Source organism: Tursiops truncatus, chromosome 16 (assembly GCF_011762595.2).
Source record: "Tursiops truncatus isolate mTurTru1 chromosome 16, mTurTru1.mat.Y, whole genome shotgun sequence".
Classification (NCBI taxonomy): Eukaryota; Metazoa; Chordata; class Mammalia; order Artiodactyla; family Delphinidae; genus Tursiops; species Tursiops truncatus.
Window position 1 is genome coordinate 72,413,749 of NC_047049.1, and position 23,963 is coordinate 72,437,711.

General features: G+C 41.3%; 1 protein-coding gene across 8 annotated transcripts in view; it reads right to left on the bottom strand.

Annotated features, from left to right (window-relative positions):
- The window catches only part of LOC109550124 (uncharacterized), a 99,718-nt gene that overhangs the window by 68,645 nt on the left and 7,110 nt on the right, over positions 1 to 23,963 (bottom strand). The window contains exons 3-5 of one of the 8 annotated variants that reach the window (XM_073793583.1): positions 5,758 to 14,015; positions 5,087 to 5,264; positions 3,955 to 4,075 (exon numbers count right to left, since the gene is read on the bottom strand). The exons of the other annotated variants lie outside the window; for them this stretch is intronic. Coding sequence (XP_073649684.1) covers positions 3,955 to 4,075; positions 5,087 to 5,264; positions 5,758 to 5,812 — 354 coding nt within the window. The 5' untranslated portion in view covers positions 5,813 to 14,015. The remainder of the gene's footprint in view (positions 1 to 3,954; positions 4,076 to 5,086; positions 5,265 to 5,757; positions 14,016 to 23,963) is intronic. 8 annotated transcript variants of the gene reach the window in all.

Sequence of the window (23,963 nt, forward strand, 5' to 3'; positions counted from 1 at the left end):
AAGAGTGTTATGATTGGAAAGGGAAATACTAGGAGAGTTAAGAGTCAGAATAGAATGTGATGACAAAAGCAAAGTTAGAGATATATGATGCGAGAAAGAGTCAACCAGCCATTGCTGGCTTTGAAGATGAAAGGACGCTTATAGAAACTAGCAAAGACAGGATAATGGATTCTCCCCTAGAGTCTCCAGAAAGCAACACAGCCCTGCTGACTTTGATTTTAACACAATGAGACCATTTCAGACTTCTGACCTCCAGACGTGTAAAATAATAAATTTGTGTTGTTTTAAGCCCTAAGTTTGTAGGAACTTGTTTGCAACAATAGGAAACTGAAATAGTGGGGAAGTGTAAAATTGGGGGGAAAATACCAAAACAGGTAGCAATATTGGGCCAAGTAGGGCAGACCAAATAGGGCTCCACAGTGGTGAACTCTGGGCCTCTATAGGGCAGTAGGAAAATTCTGAGCACGGGAAGATAAAAATAACAGATCCGGGAAGGGGAAAAGGGTCCTGAGAGAAAACAGTCTATGACAAACTTGACTTAGTTCATTTTGTTCCTAAACACAAACCCTGGACTTGGATCCCCAGAGAAAGAAAGGAGAGAGAGCAGGTTTTCTTGGCAGAAAGATTCCCAAGACTTGCTGAATAGCCCAAGGGTATCAATCCCTTTATTGTTCCCATCAGGTCCTCTCATTTTCCTAACTTGAGCCTGGCCAGCATCCTACCTGAATTAACGTGAGGGGCAGCCTTCCCAACCAGCGCATGAGCTGCAAACCTGGGACATTTTTGAGGTTTGACTCCAAGCTATTCCCGCAATCCTTGAATAATCTCCATCCCTACTCAAACCAATGCAAGTTTTATTTGTGTAAAAACTCTTAGCCAGAGTTCTTTATTACTCTCAGTTATGTGATTGATGACCTTAAACCACCCTAGCAGTAGACTAAGGCATCAAAAACAGAAAAATCTGCTTACACAGTCTTTGGATTTGAAAACCAAAAGGAAACATTAATATCTTAAAGCTGAAAGCAGTTACTGGATAAAACTCCTAAGGAACCTTGAACAATCTATTGAACCAAAACAACATCGTGTCCCACAAATGCTTTCAATTCATGTTGTGAAATAAAACAGACATCATGTTTTTACCCTTAGAACATAAAACATAGTATTGAGCTTCCAGTGCTCTGAAATAGATATACAGTTTCAAAAACTAGGATGAATGTCTCTAGTTCTGTTGAAAAATAATTATGGCTTCATGTTTATTTTTTTCAGGTTGAACCTATTGCCAGATAATTATTTCAAAATGAATCTCTTTCCCAATCCTCTGGAGAAGAATGCTTGGTATGTTTTGATTGGTCGGTGTGCCATCAGGCATTTTATGAGCTCTTTGCTTAATCTGAGGTTAATGTATTCTTTTCAGGCAAAGGAGAAAGACATGCCCAGAGGTGGCAGCAGTAGCACCTGGATCGCTCAACAGATATTCATATGGTTTAATATGCCAAAGAAAGGAAGGCAACTCTGTCCTCTTTTATTTAAAATCATATTCTTCCTAAAGCCTTCCCTGACTGACTAGCTTCAATAGCACCATGTACTTCTCCATCATAACTCTCAATGCACACATTCAATGTCTGAATGAGTAATAACCTACTCAATGTCTGCTTTCCCTATTACATTGTAAGCTACCTGAGGGTAAGGACCATGTTAGTCTTTTTTTATGTATATAAATTTATTTATTTATTTATTTTTGGATGCGTGGCTCTTCGTTGCTGCTCGCGGGCTTTCTCTCTAGTTGCAGCGAGCGGGGGCTACCCTTCGTTTCGGTGCACGGGCTTCTCATTGCAGTGGCTTCTCTTTGTTGCTAAGCACAGGCTCTAGGCACATGGGCTTCAGTAGTTGTGGCAGGCGGGCTCTAGAGCACAGGCTCAGTAGTTGTGGCCCGCGGGCTTAGTTGCTCCATGGCATGTAGGATCTTCCCGGACCAGGGCTCGAACCCGTGTCCCCTGCATTAGCAGGCAGATTCTTAACCACTACGCCACCAGGGAAGTCCCCCATGTTATTCTCTGTCCTACTCCTAGTACCTAATACTGTGCTTGGTACATGGTGAATTCTATTTAAATATATTTTGAGTTAATGAATGAGTGAACAGGCAATTGCTTCTTTCTCCAAGGGCAGACAAGTTTAATCTCAAGACAGCTAGATGCTTTTGAAATAGCTCTTTCTAGACAAGTACAAATGACATGGAAATTTTCTAAATATACTAGTCATTGAGGAAGTATTTTTTTGTTCTGTCACACTATAAAAATTCTTATCTGACAATCTCTTAGGAATGTTGAGTATATATTGAGTATGTATTTAGTATTTTTTCTAGTCTAACTTTTTGTCATGCTTTTATCTTATCAAATCATATACTTATATGGTTTTTTTCCTTTATTTTTGGCTGTGTTGGGTCTTCTTTGCTGCGCGCGGGCTTTCTCTAGTTGCAGCGAGTGGAGGCTACTCTTTGTTGTGGTGCGCGGGCTTCTCATTGCGGTGGCTTCTCTTGCTGCAAAGCACGGGCTCTAGGTGCGCAGGCTGAATAGTTGTGGCCTCCGGGCTCTAGAGCGCAGGCTCAGTAGTTGTGGCCCGCAGGCTTAGTTGCTCCGTGGCATAGGGGAGCTTCCCAGACCAGGGCTTGAACCCTGCATCGGCAGGCAGATCCTTAACCACTGCACCACCAGGAAAGTCCAGATACTGTTTGATTTTAATAAAGAAATGAGTCTTAATGAAGAAACTCTCAGGCATTAGACATGAGATACCAGAGAAATGGCTAAACTTGACCTTGAAGTTCTGTTCTCTCCCTTTTAGGTTTCTTCTTCTGATCAAATAACCATCAAAAAGTAGCCACATTTCCAAGGGGATGGTTTATTGGTTTATGATTATCAGGTTTCAAGAAATGGGGCTTCCAGGGAAAAGTATGGGCATATGTGATGTCAACACAGGAGGGGAAGAGGTGGGTCTAGGCAGAATTATTTCTCTGCTCAAAGCCGTGCTCATCTTGTTCCACATTTCAACCCTTTCCCTCATCCCTTCCTGTTACGTGGATTATATTAAAAATTACTGAGCAAGTGGCACCAAAACCATTAATGTATAAGAGTTTACAACTTTGCCCCTCTGTGACTGTGTGCTTGTCTCCAGGACTTCTGTGAAGCTAATCAGAACAATGAATAGAAAGATCTAGAATACTACTCAGCCATAAAAAAGAATGAAATAATGCCATTAGCAGCAATATGGATGGATCTAGAGATTATCACGCTAAGCGAGTACGTCAGAAAGAGAAAGACAAATACCAAATGATATCACTTGTGTGTGGAATCTAAAATACAGCACATATGAACATACCTATGAAACAGAAACAGACTCACAGATATAGAGAACAGACTTGTGGTGGCCAAAGTGGAGGCAGGAAGGGGAGGGAAGGACTGGGAGTTTGGGATTAGCAGATGCAAACTATTATATAGAGGATGGATAAACAACAAGGTCCTACTGTATAGCAGAGGGAACTGTACTCAACAAACGGTGACAAACCATAATGGAAAAGAATATGAAAAAGGATATATATATGTATAACTGAATCACTTTGCTGTACAGCAGAAATTAACACATTGTAAATCAACTATACTTCAATAAAATTTTTAAAAAGAAAGATCTGAATATTAGAAGACAATAGACAAACTGAGGATGCATATAATTTTAACCTTAGAAGTGGGGGGGGTGGAAACTTACTTTGTTGGGGGAGAAAAAAGGGGGGAAAGACAAGAACTCTGAGTGCATGCAGGGATGAGAAAGAGATTTGATGAGTTGAGAAAGTCTTTGGAAAGAACTTTAGAGTGGGTGGGAAATAGAACAAGAGATGAAGAAATAATTTTAAGGATTTCTACTCTTTTGACATTCTTTGAGAGTCTCAGTAAATGTATGAATTACCTTCTGATTTGTCTCAGTTGTCAAACCTGTGGTTAGTTGAATGTGACATGTCATACAGACTGGACCACATGGGGCCCCATGTTTAAATGGGCCATTTATCCCTTTCTTCTTTCCTTTATGCCTATAGAAGGAAACTGATATAAGTGAAACTCAACTAATCAGAATTTTCTTAGCTAATTTAACCATTATTTTCCCAGAAAACTCTTAGGGAAAACAAATAAATGGAAGAGACTTATCTCATACAAGAAATTTTCTTAGAACACACATACACACAACTGTGACAGGATATATACATTCCAGTCTTTAATGCTTTCTACATCTACAGCTCTAATCTATAAACATGAACACTCAACTAAAGTTCAAAATGATGAGCCTGTGCTACTTTCAAAATCTCACTTTTTGTACCTACTAAATAAAGAAAAATAACCAAAAGAGATTTTGGCATAAGACTCAGCCCTTTATAGCCCTGGGCACCGTGACTAAGGGCAGTTTGCTGCACACCTGCTTAGCCACCTTAAAGACACTGCATGCAGTTCAGAAAAGGATCAGCCACTTGTGGCCACATGTGTGTAAAAGGAAACCTCACCTTGACGCACCAATCATTTTTACTGTTTCTTTTCTTTAAAAGACAGGACTTTATGAGCACCATCTGAAAACAGCACACTGGCATCTCTCTGTACCCAGAGGAAACTCTAATAAAACATCGGAGGGCAAAGCAACTATACTCTTTTTTCACACTGGAAACTTTTTCCCAAAATGCCCCATTTCTACTAGTTTTGTTCATACTTCCTGAACCAGGACAAAGAGGCAGGGCCTCACACCCACACACCATTTACAGGCATTACTGTGGCCAGGTTTTTGTTTTTTTGTTTTTTTCTGCCTCCTTTCATTTCTGTCGAGAAGAAAGCCCAAATTCCAACTTCTATTGATGGCTTTCCTCCCAGGCCACACATTTGGCCAAGCCCTGAGTCCCAAGACCTCCCCAAAACATAGAGATGCCTGGGAATCTGAGACAGGTACCATGGGTTATTTTAGCAGTCGGGCCTTTTGTTTTCATTTGCCACTGTTACTTAATTCTTTAGACATGAATTTCAGGTCCCTAGCTTGGTCTTTTTCCCACTGACGTATTTACCCCAGTTCTCTCCTCTTCTCGGGCCTTGGCTCTTGACATCTCTGCGAGAATGGACAGCAACACGTGTTGTGATTCTGTCTCCCCCTCAGTGCCAGGCTTACTGATGTGGTGAGTGGAGCTCTGGGAAGTGGAGCCACGGAGGCTGAGTCATCAGTCATCATCTCCTGTCGCCCTGAGTCTGACCAAAATGACAGAGGCTCCTCTCACCAAAGTGTCACTGGGAGACCGCAGCAGAAAGGAGGTGGGGGACTTCTCCCGTTTGGTCTAACCACTTTAAGAAAAGACACTTTTTTGGCAGAACAGCCGTGGAGATGTTAGGAGAGAAATCTCAATGCAGCTTCCATCCCCCTTTGTCCTTCGGGCCTCTGCTGGAATGTGATCCTTTCTAAACGGGTAAAGCACTTTGGAAAGCTCCTGAAGCTGAACATACACATACCCTGTGGCCCAGCATTTCCACTGAATGAGTATGTATATTGCATATACAGATATCCCCCATTTTAGAAAGTTTGTTTTATACCCCTTCACTTTAATGAAAGAGCTACATTAGTACCTGTTTTTGCTAACTGAAAGAAATCTGAAGAGGATTATTGCTTTTGAAAAAAAAAAGGTGAAAAGTGAAAACAGTGTTCAGTGTTTGTTTTACAGGGAGCCATTCTAGAGGCAGTGCTCACCTGAGTAATGAGAGTGGCCCCGCCAAGCTCCTTCCCTGGGAGCTACGCTCAGCATCTCAGCATCAAGCTGCCATAGCTTTGAACTGTGTCTGTGAGCATCTGTGCTTTAGTTCCATTTATCCTGTGCATCCATTAGCAAGATGTGTCCTTAGGTAATTGTTTCTTCACTTCGCCATTTTGGCTTATAAAAGGTTTCATAAGAATGCTCTGCTTTCAGATAACAGGGGAAACCTGTATATAGGTTCATATTACATATTCACATTATATACCATATATTCAACATATATTACATATGCATATAAATAATATAAATCTACTCATGGGTTCACCAAAAGACATGTTCAAGAATGTTCATAGCAGCACCATTTATAAGAGCTAAAAACAGAAACTACCTAAGTACCATCGACAGTATAAAGGATAAATAAATTGTGGTATATTCATACAACAGAATGAGACTCTTCACACATAGCAATGAGAATATTCATATATTGCAACAAGAATAAAAAAACTATAACTATACACAACAATATGGATGAATGCCACAAACATAATACTGAGCAAAAGAAAGCAGACAGAAAAAGAATAAATATTGCATGGTTTCATTTATATAAAGTTAAATACTAGGTGAAATTAATCTGTATTCTTAGAAGTTAGGATAGAGCTTATCACTGGGGTTAGGACTGGAAGGGAGCATGGGGGGTCTTCTGTGGTGCCAGTTACTAGGTTTCTTATCTAGGTGCTGCTTACCCTGATGTGTTCAACTTGGGAGGAGTTACTCACTTTTCTCTTTGTATGTTATACTTCAATTAAAAGCTTTTAAAAAAAAAAAGCTTTTTAAAAAGTCATCTTCTCACACATGCTACAACATGGATGAACATTGAAGACATTATACTAAGTGAAATAAGCCAGATACAGAAGAACAAATATTGTGTTATTTGTCACTTATATGACTTACCTAGAACAGATTTGGAGGGCATGGCTAGGGAGCACCTGATCCACAGTCTTAAAGCCCTACACAGTATAGCATCCAATCAGGTAGGGAAAAGAAGGAGGGATGGGAGGGGCCAAGACCATGAGCTCCAATGGTCATATCATATATTGCTCCATCCAGAAGCTGCCAACCTGTTAGAATAATGAAATGACCTACAGAAGTACTAACTCCTAGGTAATACTCTGCAAGGATGGGGTACCATCCTCCAGGATGCAGTGCACACACTGAATCAGAGACCTATTGATTCCACGTCCCCAACAGGAAGAATTCATGGATCCAGGAACCAAGCAGGAGTGGCCTCACTTAACATCATTTGCAATGACCCATCAGGGGACTTTGTGCTTTCTGTCCAAACAGCTCTGGGCTCTGCGGGATTACAGGTCCTGATTCCAAAAGGGGACATACCCTTGCAAAGGGACATAGCAAGTTTTCCATTAATCTGTAAGACACGGCTGCCATCTGGGAACTTTGGTCTCTTTATATTTAGGACCAGCAGGCAAGAACAGGAGTTACTGCCTTAACAGGAGTTACTGAGCTCGATCCATAGGAGGCAGGGCTGCTGTGACACAATTGGGACAGGCAGGAATATGTGTGGAACTCAGGTGACCCACTGGGGTACTTCTGGTTATTCCCTTGTCCAATCGTAACTGTAAATGGACAAGCGCAGCCATCCTGATCTGAGAAGACGAAGAGTATGGTTCCTAGGGGTTCAGAGTCCTTAGAATTAGCACATGGGTGTCAAACCAATCGATAAGCCACTAAGGACAGAGAGGGGGTAGATGAGGGAGAGAGGAATTTAGAATGGACACCGGAGGGGAACAGTGAATACCAGCTGGAACCCATAACTTCGCCATTAGGAAGAGAGGCTCATTGAAACCCTAGAGAAGCTGCTGCCATGCAGCACAAGGGGTGGACCACGACAGCCATAGAGGCTGACCACTCAGAACTCCCTTCAAGGAAGAACTTGCTGGCAGCCTCAGCTGTGCATGCTTTTGGGATCTGCCATTAACTTCCAGGCTGAAACCATTCTCTTCCAAGGCATCCCCCAGCCAATGACAGCACAGCAGGGACATCAGGGCCTGGCCATTTCTGCATATTCCTCTAAGAGCAATCTTTGCTCTAGAGCTCCGCATTGGGTTGGCTGAAGTTCTGTCATCTCTGCATCACAGTCTGAGGCTCTCCTTCCCCAATCCTGCTTCCTCCTCCTCTCCCTTCGCTGCCACCAGAGTTTACATCACAGTCTGAAGGTGATCCCACTTCTTTTATTACCTCCCAATAAACCTCTTGCATTCCCAACTTTGTGTCAAGGTCTGCTCACTCTAGGACTAACACAAACGATTTCAAGCATAAGCTCCAAATTTAACGCCACGAGGGCTGACACTGCAAAGTACAAGTGCTCATTCGGAAACAACTTATTTATTACATCAACAACTCTGCGTGGTGGACTCCAGGGTGAGAGGCAGCAGGGATTTATTTAATGATCATTATGATTCTTTCAAGAAATGAAGGGCCAGCTAGAAATAAAATTATAATTAAAATCTACCCAATTGTTACCATGTACCAAAACTTCAAATGTAATTTCCCACTTGTTCTCCACAAGGCCTTATGAAGTATGTAGTATTTTTATTATTCCCTTTTGCAGAGAGCAAATGGAGATTAGTTTGATTGTCCAGTGACAATTAGTAAGTTAGAGAGTCAGAATTTGTACCTTAGGAAAGCCTAAGCTATTAACCACTACAACAATCCAGTTATCCAGAGTTGATTTATGTTGTTTCAACTGAAGAATCCTAACAGATACGAAAATTGGTTCCAGGGAGCAAGTTGTAGGGTAAAGACCAGGGAACTGTCACCCCTGGAAACAAATTTAACCCCATCTGAAAGTATCAGCCGTGCTTCTGAGCCAAATAGGCTCAACATCAATTTGTAAAAAGTTTGCTTTTTATTTTTTTTGGTTGATAAAAATTAAGCAATTCTTGCAATGTTTTCAAAACATAAACTTCCTTTTGAAATGTCTGGTTTTGCATATGACCCCAGGGAAAAATGGGACCTGGTCCTAGTGCCTGGCCTGCTGACAGCAGATGTGAGGGGGGAGTATCAGCTTCCTCCTGGAAGGGAGCTCTCAGGATGGCAAAAAACAGTTTCTATGGACAAAGAAGGTAGAGGGCTTCCTTATGCAGTGAAATTTCAATGGTGGGTTTTTAAGAGAGATTGAGTACTTGGAAATCTCTGATTCCTTTTCTCATTCTTATAGCAATCTCAACCCTGCAGCTACAAAAGTTAGGGATTCTCGTAGCATACTGGTCATAGAAAATTGAGGAATTTCAGTTTGTGACTCCCTGAAAATCAAACTCTGAGGTTAATTTTGTACACTGTAGGTTCAGTTTGAAATCTTATCAAGTATCTTATGTGAAAATCTGGACATTTATCAGTAAAGAATCCACTTACCAGAGACTCTGTATATGATACACCATCTGGAGTAACAATGTCATTCTAAGAGTGGCTGGTATACTGCATATTCATGTAAAGTGCCCTTGGACTGGAAGAGCAGTTGTTGAAAAGCATAAATAAGTAGAATGTGTCTTGTTTACAGCCAATCCTATGAGGTCGAAAGGGCTTAGATATTTCTCATACTAGTGTGTGGATAATGTCAGGGAACCCATCCCAGCTGTGCCTCATTCACAAGGAAAGTATGCAGAATAGTTGAGGAACTTGGCAGGCATCCTCAGATCTGTAGATTCCTTAAGCCAGTGATATCAGAATGCATCAGCCAGTGGGTCTGTGGGACCTGGGAAGCCACACTACACTAATGTTAGTGTGGTTAGTTCCTAACAAGCCTTTCCAGACTGGCTCACTGTCATCTGCTTGGTAAACGATTTTTGAATGAATTATGGCTGTGAGCTTGATTGCCAACATGCAGTCCAAGAGATTACCACCTCACATCCATTATAATAGTAGCAGTGGTGGGATATAATTATGTACTTTAGAAGTGGGGCAAGGAACACAGGAAGAAGTAACTCATTACTCCTGAGATTTCATGGTGGTTTTTCATCTGTTCACCTGAAGGCTACAAAGATCATAGAGATATGGATGACAGTGTTATTCTTGGGCTGTAGCTTTTGCTTACCTTCAGCCAATGTATCATTCATGGGTCACTTTTAGAAAAACAGAAACCAGTTTAGCTATTTTAAGCAGGAAGGCATTTAAGAAATGCAGAGAATTGGGTGAGTATAAAACACTTAAAAACTCTAATTTGAAAAGATACATGCACCCCAATGTTCATAGCAGCATTATTTACAATAGCCAAGACATGGAAGCAACCTAAACGTCCATCGACAGATGAATGAATAAAGAAGATGTGCTATATATACACAATAGAATATTACTCAGCCATAAAAAAAATGAAATAATGCCATTTGCAGCAACATGGATAGACCTAGAGATTATCATACTAAGTGAAGTAAGTCAGACAGAGAAAGACAAATACCATATGACATCATTTATATGTGGAATCTAAAAAAGTGATATAAATGAACTTATTTAACAGAAATAGACTCACAGACAGCAAAAACAAACTTATGGTTACCGAAGGGGAAGCGGGGGGAAGAATAAATTAGGAGTCTGGGATTAACAGACACACACTACTATATATAAAACCGATAAACAACAAGGACCTACTGTATAGCACAGGGATCTATATTCAATAACCTATAATGGAAAAGAATCTGGGGGCTTCCCTGGTGGCACAGTGGTTAAGAATCCGCCTGCCAATGCAGGGGACACAGGTTCGAGCCCTGGTCCGGGAAGACCCCACATGCCATGGAGCAACTAAGCCCGTGAGCCACAACTACTGAAGCCCGCAAGCCACATCTACTGAAGCCCAGGCACCTAGAGCCCGTGCTCCACAACAAGAGAAGCCACTGCAATGAGAAGCCCGCACACTGCAACAAAGAGTAGCCCCCGCTCGCTGCAACTACAGAAAGCCCGCGTGCAGCAACGAAGACCCAACACAGCCAAAAATAATAAATAAAATAAATAAATTTATTTTTAAAAAAGAAAAGAATCTGAAAAAGAATATATATACATACACATATATATGCATATGTGTATGTGTGTGTGTGTGTATATATATATATATATATATAAAAAACTGAATCACTTTGCTATACACTAGAAACTAACACAACATTGTAAACCAACTATACTTCAATTTTAAATAAATAAATAAACTATGATAAATCTCATGGAAGAGTATGGGGGTAAAGAGAACTGACCTAAGTAACTTGGGGAATGAGTAGAAACTGCAAGTCTAAAGACAAGTGTACATAAACAATTCTGAAACTACTACATGTATACAGGTATTAAATAAATAAATGAATGAAAGAAAAAAAAAGGAAAAATCTGGAAGATCTGGAGAAGCAAATTTGAGGCAACGCCTCCAGAAATGGCTCCCAGACAACAGAACTGTCTGCCAAGGAACCAGGTAAAATCAAGAAGATACGATCAGAAACTGCCCTGGAACTGTTAGCTACAGAAACTCACAGCCCAAAGCAATCGGAATCACAATGCCCCACCGCTGCTGCTGTTGCTTTCAAAGTCACACTGCTACACTGGCATCAGCAAAAACTGCATGTTCAGACCCCTCGCCATGACCCCCATGAAGCTAGTGACTGGACATGGTCATGCTACTCCAGAAAGCCCAACCCCTCCGCACCAGGCTTGCCTGCAGGAAACAGAAGCAGCAACAGTGCCCCTCCAGGTACATATCCGTCTTTCAAATATCCCAAAAGCGCATCTGACTGGACAAACTTAAATCACATCTGGAATCTTAACTATAAGGGAATTGGGAGATAGAGTTTTGGCATTCCTTTGGCCCCATCCTAAAAGGAGGGAAAAGAGATGCTGAGCACTAATCCACTATGAACCCCAGCCAGCTCGCTGTGTCCCTTGAGGAAAAAGAGGACAGTGGACAGTGAAAGCCACAGGGAAAGGCATTTCCTGGCTTGAAATCAAAGTGGAACCAGAAAAGAAGAAAGAAAAGCCTAGCCCAATGGAGCATTCAGGCAGGTTTGATGTGGAGAATTTTCGGCCTTTTTGAAATCCCTATCAAATGCTGCCCTCTAATGTTTGTGGAATAAACTACTTTTGAGAAACGCTGAAACAGAACACATCTAGCTGCAGTTTTCCAGGATGAAGAGCTATGGATATCTGTATTTCATGGAAACTGGAAAAAATCCACTGAACTGGACACCAAAACTGCTTCCAAATGATGCGGCCAATTGACATTCAGATCAAGTTTTGCCAAGATATTATTGACTCAGACCTCTTGATATGGGTTATTTTTTTCTCCATAACAGAGTGGGGTAGTTTTAAGTATTCCTTGTGGTTCATGTAATAATCAGGAAAGCAGATGATCAATTAAATTATAAATCATTTACACAAATTATGAACCCGAGAGACTTCCAACAAAGTATTTAATTTATTGCCAGTATTAATTTGATTTTCTTGCTTTGTTATGTATCTTTACAAGGTCCCCCCCGACCATACCACCATCACAGTTGGTGATTAGGAAAAGAATGATATCACTGATGTTCAGAATTTTATATGCCAAGAGGAATAAGTGTATGTCAGCAAAACAAAACAAAGTGCTTAACAGTCCTGGTGCAACCAAGAAATGAAGGCTGCTACGTTTAAAATTATTAAGTCCACAGCTATCAACTGCAATCCAAAACACCTTTTAGAATCATGGATTAAATAATAAAATCCATGGATTAGAAGCTGTCCCTTGGGCATAGCAAGTATGTTTGTGCCTCGGTGCCCTTACCTTCTCCCTGCTTAGGACATGCTTTTTCCCAATAGTGCATCCATAGAAGTGTGGCTATTTTGTCTTTTTTTTTTTTGTGGTACGCGGGCCTCTCACTGTTGTGGCCTCTCCCGTTGCGGAGCACAAGCTCCGGATGCGCAGGCTCAGCGGCCATGGCTCATGGGCCCAGCCACTCCACGGCACGTGGGATCTTCCCAGACCGGGGCACGAACCCGTGTCCCCTGCATCGGCAGGTGGACTCTCAACCACTGCGCCATCAGGGAAGTCCTATTTTGTCTTCTTTCCAAGCTGCTAAAGTGATAAGGTCCTGGGTCCATGCTCACAGGAAGTAAGTTGTAGTCATATCCTTCTCTTCCGTCTTATTTCTTCATGGCCATTTCATGGTACACCAGTACTATGGTTTGGGATCTTTGGATGGTGAAGTTGGGTGGGAATAGGCCTCCTCTTTATAGACAACTTCATGTGAGTTGTCTATATTGGGATTAGGGGCCAAAAGCAAATTTACCAATCAAGTGTTACTCTGTTTTCCTCTGCTAACCTTCCTTGACTATATGCCTTTCTTGGTTATTCTTTGGTAGGATTAAATATTCATGTGTCTCTGGCCAAAATAATTTCTAGTAGCATTTCAATCTCACTCTGATTTCTAACCGGATACAGGATAGAGAGAGAAAACAAGGAGATTAACGAGAAAAGGCCATCATGGCTGGAATTGTAGCACTCTTTTCGGAGAAGTGTCTCCACCCCAAGACCACTATCTCTGAGAACCTCTAAATATTTTAGAACTCTTTCACAAACAGTATGAAACTATCCAAGTTTGAGGCTACAGCAGTACTAAAATACAACAAGCTGGAGATGCTGAGCAGAAACCACTTCGTGTATTGCTTCACGCAGATAAACTTCAGTTTCCAGGTGCCAGAGCTGTCCCCACTCCCACTTCTCTCTTGGGTCCTCTGGCATGAAGGGAAAGGCATTTGCAAACAAGTCACTGCAGAGATCAGAGTGTTCCCCCTTTGCATAGCCTGGGGGACATGCATCACCACTCTTCCCACTCCACTGTTTGCTTTCCCACTGGGGAAGAAATGGACTCATCTTCAGGATGCAGGGATGAAAGGCTGCAGAAAACAACAAGCTTGAAGCTGTGTAGGGTCAGAGCTGTGTGTAATCAGTCATTAGGGGGCCCTGATCTGCTGATCTGCTTCAAAGCTTTGGAATTTGACTTAAGGGATGTCATCCTGCTGGGTTCACAGAAGAAATTCCCAGGGGCTAGAGGTGAGGTCTAACCACAGAAGTGAGATCATAGGTGGAGACACACTTAGAAGTCTGCAGTGCTGTTGTTACGATAATCACAACAATAATAAGTCAACCACAAGGATCCTCCCAAGATTGTCAAATCCTTCATGCTGGGTAGTTTAGTCATAGGACAATCAAATAGTGTGGCTTTGAGAGCTAAAGAAATGTGGGATAGAGAAACAATTTCAATGTTCACAAACAGCAGACAGATTAAACAAATTATGGTAATCCCTACAATAGAATAATACGCAGCCATTAAAAAATAATGTAGGACACACATATTCCTGGTGAGTATGTAATTGGTACTACCTCTATGGAGGGTAACTTGGCACCACAGATGGAAACTGCAAATGCATATACTCCTAATCCAGCATATTCCACTTGGAGGAATTTATCCTCCAGATATATTCAAAGAGGTGCAAAATGATATGTACATACATGCATGTACAAGATTATTTATGGCAGCATTTTTTGTAATGGCAAATGTTTAGGAACCATCATTAGGGAACATATTTTAAAAGTTATGGGGGACTTCCCTAGTGGTCCAGTGGTAAAGAATCCACCTTCCAATGCAGGGGACGCGGGTTTGATCACTGGTCAGGGAACTAGGTTCCCACGTGCCGTGGGGCAGCTAAGCCCGTGCACCACAACTACTGAGCTCGCGGGCCTCAACAAGAGAGCCTGCATGCCGCAAACTACAGAGCCCATGCACCCTGGAGCCTGTGCGCCACAACTAGAGAAAGAAAACCCGCACGCCACAACTAGAGAGAAACCTGCGCACCGCAACTAGAGAGAAGCCAGAGCGCCGCAACAAAGACCTGACGCAGCTAAAAAATCAAGAAAATAAAAAAAGAAAATAAATATTTTTTAAATAAATAAATAAATAAAAGTTATGGTACAGCCATACAGTGGAATACAGGGCAGTTAAAAAAAAAAAAGTTCTCTATGTCCCAATACATTGCTAAATGCAAAACAATAGCAAAAAAAAAATCAAGCTACAGAATAATATGTGTATTACACGACCATTTGAGGTTAATAAAGCAAGGAAGAGGGGGGAAGAGTATTTGCTGGAAGGAAGTATTTGTTGTCAGCCTCTGATGCCTTCACATCACCCAGCTGGGTACTGAGCTATTCCTGAACTGGGCAGCCTCATCTGAGGAACAAGCATATCTATGTCCTCTAGTGAAGTAGATTTTAAATTTTAGTGGGCATAGGAATCATCTGAGTTACTTGCTGACAATGAAAATTTAAGGGATCTATCCTTTTTTTTTTTTTTGGCTGCACCACCGCGCGGCATGCGGGATCTTAGTTCCCTGATGAGGGATCGAACCCACACCCCCTGCAGTGGAAGCACGGAGTTTTACCACTGGACCACCAGGGAAGTCCCAAGGGATTTATCCTTAGAGATTGTGACTCAGTAGGTCTGGGGTTGGACCCTGGAATTGGAAGGGATTTTTGTCTTTTAAATAGACTTTCTAGGCTTCCCTGGTGGTGCAGTGGTTAAGAATCCGCCTGCCAATGCAGGGGACACGGGTTCGATCCCTGATCCAGGAAGATCCCACATGCTGCGGAGCAGCTAAGCCCGTGTGTCACAACTACTGAGCCTGTGCTCTAAGGCCCGCGAGCCACAACTACTGAAGCCCACGCACCAAGAGCCCACGCTCCGCAACGAGAAGCCACCGCAATGAGAAGCCCGTGCACCCCAACCAAGAGGAGCCCCCGCTCGCCACAACTAGAGAAAGCCCGCGCGCAGCAACCAAGACCCAACACAGCCAAATAAATAATTAATTAATTAATTAATAATAAATAGACTTTCTATTTAGAGCAGTTTTAGGTTCACAGCAGAATTGAGAGGAAGGTATGGCGGTTTTCCATATACTTCCCGCTCCAACTCATGCACAGCCTCCCCCATTATTAACATTCCCTGCCAGAGTGGTACTTTTGTTATAACTGATAAACGAACATTGACACATCAGTCATTATCACCCAAAATCTATAGTTTACATTACAGTTCAGTCTTGGTGTTGCACATTCTATAGGTTTGAACAAATGTATAATAATGTGTATCCACCATTATAATATCATACAGAGCTGTTTCACTGCCCCAACAATCCTCTATGCTCTACCTTTTTATCCCTCCTAAACCCTGGAAACTGATCTTCTAACTGTCTCCATAGTTTTCCCTTTTCCAGAATGTCATGTAGTTGGAATCATACAGTATGTAGCCTTTTCAGATTCTAGTAGTTACGTAGTGATATCTCATTGTTTTATTTTGCATTTTCCTGAAGACGTATAATGAGGAGCATCTTTTCATGGGCTTATTTACCATGTGTATATCTTCTTTGGTGTGGTATCTGTTAAGGTCTTTGGCCCACTGGCATTTTTTTTTTTTAACAAGCACAAAAGGTGATTCTGATGCAGCAGATCCTTGGTCCAGTCTCTGAGAAACTGTGCTATAGTAACCAGAGAACCAGCATCTGGGATGAACTGAAGTCTTCTCACTGTGCTGAATCGATGAGGATCTATGAGAGGGGAACCCAGCCAACCCATTTAGCCTCAAGTTCAAGCTCAAAAGAGCCCTAAAATTTGGCTATTGTTCTCTGACAAATTTGTTCACAGAAACAAGCCCTTCCACAAATATTCATATTTTGGTCCTTTTGAGCTTGAGGCTATCTATATCATTTTCTAATAATTAAAATGGAAATCCAACAGAGGTAACTGCTGGTCACCCAGAGTTATTCACAGATGGAAAGCTGGATTTATGAGCACAAAACAATTGGCTGCCCAGTTTATGGCTTAAGGATGTTTTAACTACTTCTATTTAGATGACGACACTTTTCTTCTCAGTGAACAACATGAGATAGATATTCCCTTAAATGATCATTCATACACTTCTACGTATTATATATACTGTAGTTCACGCGCATAATGCATGAGTATCGTAGCTTCATTGTTTTGTCGATTACCTTTATTTCTTTTCTTTAAATCTATTCCTTCATTAGTTGTCCTTTGCCATTTGTTTTTTACTTCTTTTGTTATTTTTAGATGTGATTCAGATAAAATAGAAGTGTAAATACATATGCAACATTTATACGTTTTTCTTATACCACTCTCATCATTCTTTTCATCAGCCGTGTAATATTTTTCAAATCCATCAAGATTCACAGTTTCACTTACAATTTAAAATTTTTATTTATTTTAGTCTTGGCTGCGTTGGGTCTTCGTTGCTGCTTTCTCTAATTGTGGCAAGCCGGGGCTACTCTTCGTTATGATGCGTGGGCTTCTCATTGCGGTGGCTTCTCTTGTTGCGGAGCACGGGCTCTAGGCGCACGGGCTTCAGTAGTTGTGGCACGCGAACTCATTAGCTGTGGCTCGCGGGCTCTAGAGCACAGGCTCAGTAGCTGGGGCGCACAGGCTTAGTTGCTCCGCTGCATGTGGGATCTTCCCGGACCAGGGCTCGCACCCGTGGTCCCCTGCATTAGCAGGCGGATTTTTAACCACTGTACCACCAGGGAAGCCCTCGCTTACAATTTTAAAAGTTCAAATTACTCAATCTACTTCTGGGGACTTCCCTAGTGGTCCAGTAGTTAAGAATCTGCCTTCCAATGCAGGGGACACGGGTTTCATCTCTGGTCAGGGAACTAAGATCCCACATGCTGCAGGGCAACTAAGCCCATGTGCTGCGACTACAGAGTCCATGCACTTTGGAGCCCGCGCACCACAACTAGAGAGCCCATGTCCTGCAACTACTGAGCCAGTGCGCTCTGGAGCCCACGGGCCACAACTAGAGAGAAGCCCGTGCACTATAAGGATGATCCCGTGTGTCGCAACAAAGATCCCATGTGCCACAACTAAGACCCAAAGCAGCCAAAAATGAAATAAATACTTTTAAAATATCAACTTCTTAAATTTAGATACTTTTTTTTTTTTTTTTCTGGCCGTGCCATGCAGCATGTGGGATCTTAGTTTCCCGACCAGAGATCAAACCCATGCCCTCTGCATTGGGAGCAGAGTCTTAATCACTGGACCGCCAGGGAAGTCCCGTAAATTTATATTTTATTCAGGAAAGTACAATGTTACATACTAAATGAGTGAGAACTTAGACAATGCATTTTCAAAAATTTTGTTCTACATAAGACCCGTTTCCTGATAAGTAGTGCTCACTACGTAAGGTACTGTTCTAAATGCTTTATAACTAATTTAATCTTCAAACAAGACTATAAGTGCTATTCTCACAATGCCATTTTGACTCTCAGTATTGCTGTCAAAGTTAGACTTCTGACCCTAATTGAAATCCATATTCAACTGAAATCTCCCCATACTATCTAATTCAAGAGTTAAGTGGTCTCAAAATCTGAATGCTCAGTGGCCTCCCCAGCGCTCTCAGAAGAATCTTCCCTACATATCACACTGCTCCAGGTCAGTCCCTACAACTACATTGTGTCTTGACAGTTCTGCTGGAACTGGGGTCCTTGCTTGCACCCCACCCTTCTTGACATGCAGCCCAGCCTTTGCCCTAGAAACCTAGGAACTGGCTTCCTGAGGCATAACTGTTGCTCCTACTTGTCTCTGAGTATTGCCTGTTGTCTCCATTCCCTCTGAATACTGTACATTTCATCTTCATCCCACCCTTAATTGGGCTAATGGGTCTGACCTCCTAGAGACTGTTGTCTACTCGATCTATTCCAGAGTTCAGTAGGCCCTTTAAATGCTGACAATAACCTCACAGCTGGGCCAGTTTCTCCTGACCCAGTTCTGACTTTTTATGTCCATGTACAGGTTTTGGGTGCTTAACATATATAGTATAGAAATCGACCTAAGCTATGACACTTTTGTGTCAAAGGTGGAGGTTCCTCTGCTTTGGAAAATATTAAAGGCTCTGAGAAACTAGGTTTCAGTGATCTGACTGAAAGCACAAAGTTCTCATGTTATACAAGGAAGGAGCTGAAATGTAACAGAGCTGAAATGTAATCTTCCCTGGCGGTCCAGTGGTTAAGACTCCATGCTTCTACTACAGGGGGCACAGGTTCGAACCCTGGTCGGGGAACTAAGATCCCACATGCTACACGGTGTGGAAAAAAAAAAAAAAAAAAAAAAAAAAAATAGAAAGAAAGAAAAAGAAAACAAATATCAAGATGGAAAATAAAATCCAACCAATAATTACAATACCAAAAAAAAATTTTTTTAAAGAAATGTAACAGAAGCCCCGTAGGAAGTTCAACATCCTTGGCCGCACCCCTCCTGCTTCAGAGATGTCTCCTATTCTGCTTCACATCTGGTCTGCTCTTTCAGTTTATATGAAGAACCATCTATTTAGAGGCTGTACGAATTTTGTTCCCCCAGATAATGGTATTTTACTTCAAGTTGGGCACCTCAACATTCCTATACAACCATCCTAAATTTACTTTCCCTCAAATTTACTTTTCCTCCTAAGTCTGGCATTCTCCTTGTGAGGAAGAAGAGTGAGCACTGAGCTTTGGAGAATCCAAGACCCTGTGTTACTTCATCAGATGGCTATACTGAGTACTCCTGAATTCCATAGTATGCATAACCTGCTTGTTTTTTGTTTTGTTTTGTTTTTAGTCACACCTCGAAGCTTGTGGGATCTGAATTCCCCAATCAGGGATCGAACCCATGACCCTGGCAATGGAAGCGCAGAGTCCTAACCACTGGACCACCATGGAATTCCATATAACCTGTTTGTTTTATCTCAAAAACAATGAGTCAACCTCTTCGAACTGAAGGTTGTTTGGTTTTGGTTTTGTTTCAGACAGGGTACCCCCATAGAAATCCCGAGAAGGGTTTAAAATGTTTAAGGAGAGATCCTATTGACCCAAATATGTATTAACCTGAAAGCCTTCCATTTTAAGTCTACTTTCATCCATTCTTTTATTCAACACTTACTAAGGGCTGAGTATGGGCCAGGCACAATTCCAGGTACAAAAGAGAACAAAAGAAAGTTTGCTGCCCTCATGGAGTTTATATCCTAATGGCAATAAATACTAAACATAATGAGTAAATTATATAGTACTTAAAGGAATTAATGTCTACAGAATAAAGAAAAATAAGAAGGGATAGAAAAGATGGGAGTATAGGGATGGAAACTACCAGTTCAGAGAGTGTTCAGAATGGGCTTCCCTGGAAAGATGACATTTGAGAAAAGACTTAAAGGAAGGAAGAGAAGCACACCCCACAAATGTGCATATATGGGTGAGACATGAGTGGAATGAGGTGAGTTAGGGGTAGAACAGGAAATGAGATCAGATAGGGAAATGGGGAGGTGGGGGAAGGTGTGAATCTACAGTAGCCTATTATTCAAAATAGGCTTTGGTTCAAAAATGAGAGACTTTTGGGAATTCCCTGGCGGTCCAGTGGTTAGGACTCCACACGCTCACTGCCAAGGGCCCGGGTTCAATCCCTGGTCAGGGAACTAAGATCCCGCAAGCAGCACAGCACAGCCAAAAAAAAAAGAGAGAGAGAGATAAAGAGAGACTTTTAGTCTCTTTTAATTCCTGAGTAGGGATTTATTCTTCTGCATATTTCCAATAAAAGTGTACTGTTTACTGTCTATTAAAACTTAGAACAGGGACTTCCCTGGTGGTCCAGTGGCTAAGACTCCACACTCCCAATGCAGGGGGCCCAGGTTCCATCCCTGGTCAGGGAACTAGATCCCGCATGCTGCAACTAAGAGTTTGCGTGCTGCAACTAAGACCTGGCACAGCCAAATAAATAAATAAATATTTTAAAAAAAACAACAACTTGGAATACATTTTCGTCGACCTTATTGATGTATAATTTAAATTGTACAATTCGATGAATTTTGATAAATGATTACACCTGTGACCTCACCACTACACTCAAGTTCCAGAACATTTCCATCATCCCTAAGAGTTCTCCAATAACCCTTTGCAATCCGTGCTTCCCTCCACTGCCAGCCCCAAGCAACTACAAGCCTGCTTTTTATCACCACAGATTTGGTTTGCATTTTCTAGGATTTTTATAGAAACGGTATCATAGAGTATATATTCTTTTGTCTGGCTTCTTTCACTCAGCATGATGCTTTTCAAATTCATCCATACTAATGTATATATAAGTATTTCATTCCTTTTTATTGCTGTGCATTCCATTGTATAAATATACCATATTTACTTTATCCTTTTTTTTTTTTTTTTTTTTTTTTGGCCGCACTACATGGCTTGTGGGATCTTAGTTCCCCAACCAGGGATCGAACTCTGGTCCACAGCAGTGAAAGCCCATGTCTTAACCACTGGACCACCAGGTAAATCCCTATCCTCTCACTTAGTGAAGGAAATTTAGGTTTTGTCCCCTCAAAACTGTAATATAATGGACCTAGAGATTGTCATACTGCGTGAAATAAGTCAGACAGAGAAAGACAAATATCATATGATATCGCTTATATGTGGAATCTAAAAAAAGGCTACAGGGCTTCCCTGGTGGCACAGTGGTTGAGAGTCCGCCTGCCGATGCAGGGGACACGGGTTCGTGCCCCGGTCCGGGAAGATCCCACATGCCACAGAGCGGCTGGGCCTGTGAGCCATGGCCGCTGAGCCTGCGCGTCCGGAGCCTGTGCTCCGCAACGGGAGAGGCCACAGCAGTGAGAGGCCCGTGTACCACAAAAAAATAAATAAATAAAATAAAATAAGGCTACAAATGAACTTATTTACAAAACAGAAGTAGAGTCACAGATGTAGAAAACAAACTTATGGTTACCAGGGGGAAGGGATAAATTGGGGGATAAGGATTGACATATACACACTACTATATATAAAATAGATAACTAATAAGGACTCACCATATAGCACAGGGATCTCTACTCAGTACTCTGTAATGGCCTATATAGGAAAAGAATCTAAAAAAAGAATGGATATATGTACATGTATAATTGATTCACTTTGCTGTACACCTGAAACTAACACAACATTGTAAATCAACTATACTCCAATAAAATTTTTTTAAAACTGTAATATATTAATGCTGCTTTTATTAATTATGTTTTAATAGGTATTATAATGATCCCACAATCCAGAACCATTAAGTACTTAAAGCCTGTGGACACAGGAAATCTTAAAAGTTCAATCCAAATTTATATACATATTTTTGCTCCAGAGAATTATGAGACGGTCATAAAAGACACTAAAGCATGAAAATATATTAGTAGGATAAAATTCTATGGAGGGAGTGGAATGGAAAAGAATGATGGGAAATTTCCCAGTGGTAAGAAGTTTATTACATGTTGCACCATGGTAATTACAACCTATTATTTAAAGAAGTAATGTGACTTTTACCTTTTGAAGTCAATATTTACAATATGCCAGAAATTTAATACTTTACAACTCTTTAAACTTATAAAATTTCAGGTATCAATTTTAAAATGTTAATGTGAAAATTAAAAAATAGTAGGAAAAAATTTGAGTACCCCTTCTCTCGGTCCTGTTCCTAAAGGTTGCTCTTTCATTGATCTGGGGTGGGCAGGAACATCATGGTTTTTAAAGTTCCCCAGGTGATTCTAAAGTGCACCCAAAGTTGATAACAGCTAGTATGAAAATAGTATTCTCTCTCGGTACACAAGGAGTAGAAAAAATGAGAGCTACACAGTTTACTGTTTGAGAGTATTAGTCATCTGGCAAATAACTATTTTCAAGGTTTATAAAAATATCAAATCAACAGTCCTTATGGAACTTAAGCACAAAAATGTTAACTGATGACCATGGCTGGTACCTATGGTGCCTTCCAAGGATGAAATGCTATTATTTGCAAGGCACTGAGCCACTGTTCTAAGTAAATGGTAGCATTATCTCCACTGTAGATAGTTCCCGGCCTGAAACATTAACCCACAGGTGTGGTGACAAAGAAAACCCCCAGAGGGCAGTAATTATTCATTAATGGCAACTGCCCCTGGGCTCATCTACTGGCCTTTTTTCACAGCAGTATTTCTTTTGTCTTACTGTCCAAAATCTCAAGTCTGCAATTTAATTTTATTTTCTACTTCTCTATTTCTCCTCTGTTCTCCTTTTGTGCCTTAGCTATTATTTTTCTCACTCTTGTTTCTTGTTATGATTTACAGTATAGTCATAAAAGATGGGACTAAGATTTGGGCTTAAAGCCAAATTCCACAATTAATTAGCCATGTGACCTAGTAAAATAATGTAAAATGGGGGTCGCTGTTGCCCTGTGTAGTGGACTGAATTGTTCTCTTCTGAAGGAAAAGTTCACATCCTAATCCCTGGGGCCCATGAATATTACCTTACATGGCAAAAGACTTGATTAAATTAAGGATCTGGAGAGGAGAACCTTATCCTGAATTATCTGAGTAGACCATAAATGCAATCACATGTTTGCCGGTGAGAGAAAGGTAGAGGGAGTTTTGAAACATACACATAAGTAAAGTTGATAAGAAGACAGAGCAGAGAGAAATACTGCTACTACATGCCAAAAAATGCTGACAGCCACCGGAAGCTGGAAGAAGCAAGGAACAGATTCTCCCCTAAAGATTTCAGAGGGATTGCAGCCCCACCAAACCCTTGATTTCAGACTTCTAGCCTCCAGTGCTATCAGAGAATAAATTTCTATCGTTTTCAATTGTCAAGTGTGGTAATTTGTTACATCAGCCACAAGAAACTGATATACTCTGGTTACCTCCCAAGGAAAAGAAGCTAAGGAATGTATAAGTGCTTCATAAACCTAAGTGCTTTACACATACAAGCTCTCCTTGCTGGTCGCTTTCTACAAGGACCTCCAAGACCATGCAAATAGTCATCAACGTGGATCAGTCTTCACAGCACGGATGTAAGGGGAGCTCCTGGGGCTTTCCTGGGCCATTGTATACTCTTCCCTTAATCCTTCTCTTGCCACAAAGCTTAGTATTTCTTTTGGTGTTGGTGTGGGTATTGCTAACGGTAGCAACTCCCAAAGAAAATGAGTTAGAACTACTTTAGCCATGTCTCTTAAATCTTGCCAGCAATTACTCTTCTCTTTATTCCAAGATCTTTTCTTAGTCCAGGTGTAAGAAGATTGGGTAGGGGATCCCAGGAGAAAAAGAACTAGGCATGGCTTTCTTGTCATAAGAGAAGCCATTTTTGGCCT